This window comes from Charadrius vociferus, unplaced genomic scaffold, assembly GCF_000708025.1.
Source record: "Charadrius vociferus isolate BGI_N301 unplaced genomic scaffold, ASM70802v2 scaffold356, whole genome shotgun sequence".
NCBI lineage: Eukaryota > Metazoa > Chordata > Aves > Charadriiformes > Charadriidae > Charadrius > Charadrius vociferus.
In genome coordinates this window covers 992683-1003996 of record NW_009648717.1, presented here as the reverse complement: position 1 = coordinate 1003996, position 11314 = coordinate 992683, and the positions used below count along the sequence as shown (strand labels likewise).

Genomic DNA, 11314 nt, shown 5'->3' with positions numbered 1-11314 from the left:
GAAAGAGTAAAGACACTCTACTACAGTACAGGTAACTAATGCACATTTTTGTAACAACACGTCCCATTCATCTTTACTTTTAATTGTTCTTTTAACAGAAAAAAGACCTCTAATGTATGCACAATCCTCTTCATATAAAATTATATGGATGATTATTCATTTTGTTTAACACAAACACAAGTCAAACACTAAGTCTCCGTTTAACCGGTATGTATGTCAGATACAGAGCATATGCTGGTTGTTACAAGGGAAAAGTCACAAGAAAGTCAAACACAAGGGAAATCAAACAGAATACCACTGCTGATGTAAAAGTTGCTCTTTGTTTTGAAATACTCCACAAAAACCTAACAAAAAATCTTTCTTACGAGGCAGTCGGTTTACAGCACCAAAATGATTCTTCAGTAAAGTCTGCTACAAGAAATGAACAAGTCGAGTATTTTAGCCAGTTCTTTTTTCGCTAATAAAATTTCAGTTTTCTAATTCAATTCATGTCCATTTAGGTTAGCCCACACTGAGTTGTGCTGACTGTTACTAACAATAAGAGCACAGAAAGCAAAATTTAATTCTGAATCATTTACTTTTCAAGTCTGCCACCGAGATATTCCTCACCAAAAAAAGAGAATAAATCTGAATACGAATTATATTTCTGAAGTTAGTTGGCAGAGGAAAAAAAAATACAAGAACTGGCTTAACCTATTTTAAGGAATGTTTAGCTACACATTATCAGAAATGATCAGAGCAGAACCATGCAGCTGTAACCCGAGTCATGTTTTACGAACAAGGGAATACAAACAAGACAAGCAGCTGGAGCGGCCCCATATTCACTGATGCACATCTTTCTCCCTAAAGCTATGAGGGCCATTTTGTCAAGCAGGATGAAGCAGAACAAAAGTGGCTCTGAAAGCGCCGTTACTGGCATCCAGATAACTACATATAGATGTACAGCTAAAATTACCAATTAGTTTACCAATTGGCTGCAACGGATTCGATTGGTTTGTAATTAATTCTAGTTACTGGCGCATAGAGCAGGACGGTTGGCGCCATCCCTTTGTCCTGCTGACACACAATCCTGGCGTGCAGGGCTCTGGGGTCTTGGACATCAATACAGCTCTCTAGCTCACCTACGGTACCGAGTGTAGCAGATATACCCTGTGGTGCTGAAGCAGTGGAAACTTGTACCACTTGAGAAGGTGCTGACAAAAAGGAACCTTTATGGGGTAGACTACGGCTGCACTAGAGTCAAAACAATTTGAAATCCCATTATTTTTCAAGGTCATATCCATCCTATACGATTTTTAAAGGGCCAGTTCAAACTAAAAAAGAAAGCAATACTGTTAAAAAAACCACACTTAAAGGAAAACCGGTGACATAAAACTGGAAACACTCACAATATGGCTCCTGTTTCTTTCTGCCTTCTGTCCAATTCTCTGATCAATAGTCCTGCATGTCAAAAAGCTTTTTTTGTGCTTTTCCTTTTTTTTCCTCCAGCTCTCAGTCGCTACTTTGGTTTCTATGTATTATCTAAAAGTTGTACTTGTCATCTCTTCAACTGGGTCATCATATTCCTTTGAAATCAACACGGATCTCTAATATATGCAGTAGCTACATCAGAATAATCCCATATTTCTGAATAAGGACAATCGTGACTTGGGTCCTAGACAGGCCTATTACGATGCTTCACAACACAAGTTCACTTTGCTTGGAAATCCTGTAACGGCTTTCAAACATCAGCTTCTCCATTCACTCTCCCATTATCAAGCAAGGAAGAGGAAAACAGGGAAGCATGGAAGATTGTAGGATTTTAAGGTTACTACAATTCAAACTAGTAGAATACGTGTCAGAGAAATTAACTCAGTCACCACATCTGTACTCTAGCTTGTTCTCAAGGCTAGAAAGGTGTGTTCCATTTTACAAACTAGGCATACGTTACACTGTTTCATTATCTATACCCAATATTTTAGATTATGTATTTACCAAAATAAACTCCACTTTCTTGTACTGCAGTACATTTTTAGCAGGCAACCTAAATTCCTTCTTTCTTTCTTCAAAATTATGTTTTTACGGTTAACTGGGTGTTTCAGTAACTTGACACAAAAATTGCTTCAAAAAATTCCACGTAGCCTTTTTCATACAGCTGAATTACAAACACTTAAAGCGAGCTCTGAGGTTAGGTTAAACAATGATGATTGCCAAAGCAGTTCTTACAACTTTGGGAAAGGATGAAAGGAAGCAGCTCCTCTAGCCAAAGGACTCTCATTATACCAACGTCAGTACATGGTAGATAATATTAAAAAAAAAAAAAGAAAAAAAGACTCAAAGAGATGCAGAGAGGAAAAAAACCAGAGTGATTTTCCAGTAACTAAAGTTCTCCCAATTGGTGTGCCTTTTTAAATGCTGCCACACTAGCCTTGCAGAAGCCACTAAGCTGCAAAGTCTAGATAGGAAAGCTGCAGGAACATGTGGCCTCTTAGATCCAAGTGTTAAATGCCCCATATCTGGCCCCAGTTTGTTCCTCATTGATTCACCTGCAACATGAACTCACGTGCAACACGACAGCCATAACCCACTATGTGCCACGGACGTGCTCCTGAGAAGCGTAACTGTTACCAGAGCAAATTTTCTCCATAAAATGAATGTTGTCAGGGGGAACATGCAGGGACTTAATCACACAATTTATCTACATAAAAAATGTAAGAATACATACGTATATGATGTGAAGGATGCAGAGGCAGGAATAGGATTACCCACACTGCCAAGGAGAAGACAGGCTGACTTCTCAGTATCTGCCTTTTTAGAATAGATTACCATTCCAAAAGATCTAACCCATTTCCCTCTGTGAAACTGAATGCCCGAGCCTTACCCCATTCTCCTGTCCTTCACTGCTGATGGAAGATGACAACAATGAAAAATTCAATGTCCAAAAGGAGGCACGAGGAATGCTCACAAAAGAGATTCTCACTTGGCATTGACTGCCACAACACAGCCACAGGGTATTTATTTAGAAAGACATAAACATACTCTTCCTAACTACCTCCAAATTCAGATCTAGAAGACATGTACTCTTTATAACTGAGCAGTAAGTGGCAGCCTGGCATACTTCGACATATTCCAACTGCAGGATTAGACCTTCTCCAACAATTCGGTTGTATATTCCATAAAACCCTATTGATCTCAAAGGCCGTCTTGTGTGAAACACAGAAAAATAATTATACATGTTCTAATGTGTAAATAATTTGCTTAGGCTTTCAGGAAAACTCGTAATCACTTTAGTTTAACTGAATAGAAAGAAAATAGATTCAATCATACAGAACAGCATTCATTCCATGCTAATACTCTCTAACTGGAAATGTTCTAGAGGTTCAAACAATTGAAGGTATCAGTACAACAAGGTATTAATGCTCAAAATGGCTACAAAATTGATAGAAATACAGTTAATAGAGGACTCTAGTGGGAAAATAATTAGCAATTAAGAGAATTTAGATGTAAAAAGCCAAAGATGCTGAATAAACCTTAATTAAAAAACACACATCTTGCAGTTTGGATAGATTTGGTTTGGGGTTGGGGTTTTTTTTGGTGGTTTTGTGTTGTTTCTTTTAAATTCCTTTGAAAAGTCAAGATTTTTTTCACCCAGAGCCCCAGAGGAATCCAGGACACTGGAACAAGAATAATATACCTAAACAGAATACTTAGAGGCCTGCATTGAGGAAATAAATTACTTCAGAATCCTTCTTGGGATACCTTTCTTAGGGTTTGTAGCACTACAAGGAAAGAAGTGAAATTCATATAGACCAAATGATCTCTCCCAAAAAGCCTTAAGCATCAAACCCCAATTCTCTATTTTTCCCTCCCTGGAACCCAGGTAGTTTTCACATTTGTAAAACTGAAAAGTAGGGTGGGGGGAAAAAAAAAAAAGTAAAATCAAAACTCATCATCCAAAAAAAGTAAAATGGACAGAGTTGCACTGGCTCTTATCAGCGGAGATAGGATCAAGATCCTGTTTGGATCAACTTGACCATTATACTGAATTATTGCAGATTTCCTTTTCAGCGAAGCTAGGAATATTCTGGGTTTTTTACCTTTAGCTCCAGCACGTTTAGAACGCTTCACTTTCCTGGCTGTCTAGAAAGCCAGTAATCAGCCTGGATGACCGTGGGTCTCGGTCGGCATGCACAGATTGAAATCATCAGAATTAGCATACCCAGAACCAAAAGCAGCCCTCACAAGACGTTCTCAGCAAGAGACACTAATGAAGCAAGTTCCTCTCTCCTTCTGGGAGGCCTTCAATCAACTCAAACTCGCTTACAGATATCACCCTGATTGGAAAGCCTTAACTAAAGTTGTTTCAGCTGGTTCTCTTGCATAACAACATCATTTAACATGTCAAACCTTTTAAGGGAAAGTCTTTACTCTTTAGAGTATCTTGCGCTGTCTATGAGAATCAGAACAACAGGACCTCATTGCTGATTTTCCATTTTATAAGAGGGAATAATCATCTCAAGCAGAATGAAACGGTTTCCACTGAGCTATACTCAAGGTAGACTGATTTAAGAATGTACCTGCAAGCATTAGAAACAAGGAAAGAAACTACCCTTGCCAAATTATCGAAATAAATCAATTTCCACCAAATAGGTGGAAAGATAAAGTTTGTATAAGTATTAAGTAACACTAAACATCAACTTTAAAAGAATATAGAAGTTTTCACACCATAAAATTAATTTCTTTGAAAGAAAAAAAAAACACAAACAGAAACAAACGCTTCAAGCCTTTAGTTCATCCTAGGAGGAAAAAACCCCCAACAATTAAATTTAAAGTAGTTTGAGATTCTTCGTAGCCTTAGCTGCTGGATCCAGCTGCTCAAACTCTACCAATAAGAGTTTTGTGTATGTGTGTGGTGTGTTGTTCCCTTTTTTTATATATATATACATAAAAATATAAATAAACAAACTCAGTTGCTGAGACACTTGAGGACCATAAAAGAGCAGCAGAAGACACATTTCTCTGTCACATTAATGAAAATTCCATTGGCTGGAATTCCAAAACTGGCTACAGAATCTGCCTTCCTCCATCCACAAATACTTTGGGGCTTAATTTCTTTCAGCATACAAAAAGGGATTTAAAGGCATTACTAATTCTTTTCTGCCTAAGCTCACCACTCAAAACTACAAAATTCTAGGTAATAAAATATTCATATAAACATTAGACACAGAAACCTAACCAATGTATAGAATATCCATACAATTTGCATTTTGAAATGTTGAAGGTTATAGCCAAATCTATTAGACTACAACTAACCTCTATCACTATTGCACAAACTGATTTATGTACAGTTAAATGATGCTTAAACTTGAGAATCCTTTATTTATTTTAGAAATAATTCAACCGTGTTCATTGTATCTTTATATACAAAGCATCAAAGTCATATCTTTATATCTATATACATGATTTGAGAGTTCTCAATTCCAAATCAATAGCAAAATACCAACTTCAGCAGTGCCCAAAGCTGAGAGAAAATATACACAACCACCGATCCTCTTACACACATTTCCACTGTTTGTATCCTTACCACAACCCTTTCGTCTGCAGTTTCAACCACAACCAGCCACTAGAGCCCTTTTCGATTTGGGAGCATCAAACATTATCTTCAGTGACAACGTAATCAATAAAACTATACCAACTTGTAAGAATACAAGAGAGTAAGAGGTACAAAATCACGAGGAAACACTTTTAAACCAGATTAATATGAAAGTTTTAAATGCCACAAGTTGTCACACCTCATTTTTACATGGGTCTTCTTTTAATACACTCTTTATACAACTAAAATGTTCAAATAGAATAGCACATTGCCATTTGACCAAGACATAAGTTTGAGGAGATAACACTTAAAAAGTTGAAATAAGGATTAAGGGAGTTTTTGATAACATGGATTTATCTTAATAAAAAGGATTTTTCAGAATCCCACTTAAAAAAAAAAAAAAAGGAAAAGTTCAACCATTTGGGATCCTTATTTAATATTGTTTCCCATATATTTCCAGCAATAAAAATAAAAATTGTACTTCCTGAAAAGAGCTAACAAGACGTCTGTCAAATGAATTTGGAAAGTAAATAACATAGAAAAACATGGTAATATGAATTTCTCGTTTATCAAAATCACCTCAATTCTTTAGGTATGGCAGAAATGCATTAATTCATTTTCAACTCAGCTGATGTGTCAGTACGTCTTGTAACATTTCAACCACCAGATACTTTTCTACGTAGTATAAAAAGATTGCAAAAACAGCATAAAAATGAAGCAAATCCATTCTCATTTTTAGAATGAGCTTTCGTAAAAGCTTATAATTGGAATTTTTTCACCTTAAAACTTAAATATTCAGAAGATGAGTACTGCCATACGTAAAAATGGAAAAAGTCTAAAAATTAGCTGAACTCCTGCCCAAAGAGAAAGAAAAAAAATCAAACCAACGAACAAAAACCCCACAACAAACCATCAAGCAAAAAAAAACTTAAGTGGTTCTGCAAACTGTGGATCTAGTGAAGCCTGTTTACCCATGATCTCCTCATTGGTTTCTCTGGTGCCAGAAATCACACGGACTTCAATTAATTCTTATTAAAGAAAAACAAAAAAAACCAATCCCACTTCACACCACCCCCCCCCCCAAAAAAAAAACAAAAAAGGAACCACATACCCTGAGGGAAGAGAGATTGTATCTGTGTTCTCTTGTTCTCTCTCTGAATTCCCTGGTGTCTAATAAAGATTGAGCAGCAGTTACTTCTGCAATGTGTACCTTAACAGGACATCTTCTTCCAAGCTACTCACCTACCTCTCATGAAATGTATAATGACTAAATTAATTTAAATTGGTCCACTGATATTAAAAGTTATGGCAGGGATAACAGAAAATCATGGATATACAAGGACAGACAAGACACACCGCATTAAACCTGGCCTCCTACGTCCAAAAGCTTACCAAAAGGATTATACGCATACGCAATATTTTCCTGCCAATGAAGCTTAAAATATTTTGCCATGCCACATCTGCATTATTAGTATTCTGCTAATGACAGCAAAGTTCGGGAAACAACCTCATTAGACCACACAAAATTCATAACCAGAGGCATAAAACCACTTTGCATCCTCTGAATCCTTCACATTCAAGCAGTCGGAGCCATCCCCGGAATACCACGCAGAACCTTGCTACAGCCATCTTTGCTGCCACAGCAGAAACCCAAGCTGGCACAAACCAGGGAATCGAGATTCTGTTCACTGCTGTAATATTTTCAAGCAGGGAGAAAAGGCACGGCCAGAGATGTTGCAAGATCTGGCCAAGCAGGATCAGAATAGTCAATACAAAGGTTGAAACGTGGTGCTTGGGAGGACCATGATAGCAACGTATATAGGACTACCAAAGCCAAGGCAATAAAAAACCTAAGTGTTTTACATAAGCAAATGATGATTATTTACCTGAACTGAGTCACACATGGACAAACTGTAATGATCAAACTCAAGACTGAGTTAAGCTATTCAGGCAGGACATAAGCCTTCTACTAAGCTACATGATTTCCTGAAACAACGTCATGTGAGCGCTTTTCAAATATCGTTTGCCAACTGAACTCTCAGTCTAGATCATGATTTTAATTTATGAACTTCTAAAAGGTACTACTGTAAACACTTTCTGTATATTCCATAAAATGAAAGCTGCACTCAGACAATGTATTTCAGTTGATAGAGGACAGGAAGCACTAGCTTTTCAGGATCAGAGGTGAAGACGACTCACAGTTTCCACAAGGATCTGTTGTTCGTTATTGCTAATAATCCATCCAAAATTAAAACACACCACCACACCAATGATGAGTTTGATCACTCCCTAGCTGAAGCTTATGGATGTAGTACCAGAAATGTTATATGCCTATCAATTTGGAGTTATGTATAGCACTCACTTCAGAAGAGAGCAGTTAAGACACTCTGCCATAAGCGATTAGCTAGAACACATTGACAACGTCACCGCTGGGAGAAACCACACTGCGTCTGTCAACAATAACCACCCCAAAATAAATAATGACAATCAACAGAATTGATTAAAGTGAAACATTATTAGTAAAAATAATTTTCAAGACTCAACAGTTCTATACTTCACTGCTTAATTAAGAAAAATTTTAGTAATTTATCAAAGAGTAATAATCATTTAACAGTAGCCTTTAAAAGAAAATCTCACAAACAAAAACCCATAGCACAAACGCATATTCCAGCTACTCAGGTAAGGTACTTTTTTGTGCTGAGAAGAAAAAAATCTTTTCAAAGGTAAAAGCAACATGAATGTTACATAAGTTTTACAACTCATGACATTGGAGTCCCCTGTTTACTCATTTTTGGGTTTTTCCACCCCTGTTTTGCAAACAAGTAATCCGATACACACAGACACATACATCACTGTCAAACGGCTACTAAAATGAAGACCTTTCACTTAGGCTATGTAATATCTCCATCTGAGGACAGATCAAGTAGCACGATTAAAATGCTGAATGATATCTAACCCCCAAAATATGTGATAATGATACAAATACGCTTCTGTTCTTTCAGTCACAAAAGTTTAAAATGGTAATCTAATTACAACGCAAGGCTGACTGATTTTCTTAAACCAAAAAATTCTCCAGAGAAGTTTCCTGAGCAGGAAGACAGTTCAGTAACAAAATGTTAAATTGTTTTAGACAAACCAGCGATTTGGAAGCCTCTAGCTACTGTTTGGTTTTCAAACCTGCTTTCAATGAAATGTATTTGTACGCTAATCTCAAAGTCAATTTGGCCGTGTCTGATTACAGCAGAGAACTAGATGCATGATAAGAAAAAATTTTACTTAAATTGATATATGTAATTTTTTTACAGTGATTAGATAATCATTTCCAGAATGTGTTGAGTTTTCAGCCATTTTTAATATGAAAACAGAAGCACTAATCTTAACATTTCTTTTATAATGCAGTCTTTCTGCTTTTCTTCATGCTTGCGCTAAATTCCGTTTCTAAAGAATGAGTGATTTTTATTAAATGACAATGGTCTTTCTACAGATCTACTAGAAAATCATCATAAAACAGATGCACAAGCTATTACAAAACAGGTTATTTGAAATTAGGAAGTGCGCCTTACAGTGACATCCCAACCAGACATTGTTGACGTTTGCCCACCAATGATTTTCTTAACACCACAGAGAGAATTAGAAGAGTGGTAACTGTCACTGCAAAAAGGGAGCAATGTATAATTAAGCCACTTAACAGGAAGCAAACGAATGTGAAAAAAGCCGAGTCACAACAGTGCCACCTACAGTAAAGAACATTACAGGGAAAAAATAAATAAATCTGCGTTCAGTCAGAAAAGTAAAAAATAAGAACTTAATAAGCAAACTATGATTTCATCAAAAAACTGAGTTCTACTACAAGTTTTATACACTTCAAAAATTAGTCACTGCCTAAGGTGAAAGCATCTTCTTAAATGTGAATAAATACGCCATCAGTTTTCCTATTTACAAGCCTTCACTAAATGCAAATCAAAAAGTAACATGTTTCTGAAGCTCTAATTCCTCTTTCGGCTTTTTTGTGAAATGTAAAAAAAGCATAAGAGCCATCTGACAACAGGCAAAGAACAGCTGACGGCTTACCTTGCATTCTACTACACTCTGATCCGATTCACATGTAACATAGATTTCATCAACTGCCCGTCTCAGATTGTCAAAAAGAAATGCCCAGTATCGAGCTCGCAGATCAACTTTTCGAGGCTGTCTTGTTTTTGTTGGGCTTTTGTCAAAGTTTTTATCTCCGGTTGCTGCTGCTGCTGTTAATTTACAGTCTATGGTAGTGCTCTGAAAAAATAAGATACAAAAGAAAAGGAAAACAACAAACAGAAGTAGGGCAAGGGGTCAGGTTTCTGTGCAACACACATTTTTTTAACATACTCAAACATTTGTAAACAAGAAATTTTTCAATGAAGACAACATCATCCCACTGACTTGAGTTTTTTAAAACACGCTTTCTTAGCTTAAATATAGGCAGCAGCTATGTAGAACTAGATTCCGTTTCTTTGACATTTACAATCCAACATTCACATTTGGACAACAGTACAGGATATTCTGCCTCTCAGCACACTGGAAAGTTGTATTTTCTAATTACATATCCTGTATTACTTATTCTGAAAAGCATGTGCATCCAGAGACGAAAATAACATTTTACTAATAATCATACCATCAATATTCCATCACAGTTAAATTCTATTACCGAGACATTATATATGACTTTATCATCTTTAAACCCTTATTCTACTATATAAGCATTAATGTCAGCGAAAGGCTGATGTGGCTAGCCTTTTGATCGATATGTTATGGTCACAGTGCAGAGGAGATGCCAGCAAGCACTGAATTTGTTACAAAAGGAAGATTCCACACTTTAGAAGACTACTTGTACTAAGATTTCCGCTCACCATACTGTTAACATTGCAAGTTCAATTCAACTCAACGTAAGGGCTGTGCCAACGAATCAAGTTGTTCCTATTTATACCAAGTCTGAAAGTGTCCTCATGCTGTTTTAAGTTGTAATTTAGCAGCTTTAACTACAACAAATCTGTTTTAATTTTCAGTGCTAATATGCAGACCAACCGATGTAGTACTGCTTTGCTGCACAGATGCAGAGGGCTGCCAATATGCTAAATGTGATGGGAGCAGAGGGAGAACATCCAAGTGTCTTCACAAAGGCTGGCACAGCCAGGAATCACTACGTACCTACTTGGATGTACTGTTATGTCACCTCAGCGTTAGGTATCTGGTGACCTTGTGCATTCAGCTTAGTCACTCATACGGGGATATGTCCCCTTGACAGATACACTGTCACTTATCTCCACAGGACATTACGAAGGATCCTGAAGCATGCCTGTTTGGTTGAAAAAACCAAGTCAGCACTCGGCCACGTGGCACTGTCCTTATTAAACTGGAGATTCTCTCCCACAACAAGAAAGAGAAAAATCCTGCTACCGTGCCAGACTTCTATAAGCATCAGCATTCCATAGCAGCCAGGTGGACAAGTGCTTCCAGTAAACCCAGAGTGACGCCCAACTGTGTGCCATTCTGTGATAGAGGTATTGGCTACATCCTACAACCCCCCCCCCCCCCGCCATTAATGCATTCATTTTAACAGCACCTTTGTTGCAGTTTTGATGCATTGGTCCACTGTGGCACACATGTCTAGGAAATCAGTTCTTACTGGAGTACACTTCTAGGGATTACTGCAAAACCCCAGTATAAAAACTCTGCTTTTGGTGATTGAGTAGAAACAATCAACAC

General features: G+C 37.1%; 1 protein-coding gene across 1 annotated transcript in view; it reads right to left on the bottom strand.

Moving 5' to 3' along the window:
* SCAPER (S-phase cyclin A-associated protein in the ER) overlaps positions 1-11314 on the bottom strand; it is a 162202-nt gene that overhangs the window by 134944 nt on the left and 15944 nt on the right. The window contains exon 4 of the mRNA XM_009886675.1: positions 9644-9844. Within this exon, the coding sequence (XP_009884977.1) occupies positions 9644-9844 (201 nt within the window). The remainder of the gene's footprint in view (positions 1-9643; positions 9845-11314) is intronic.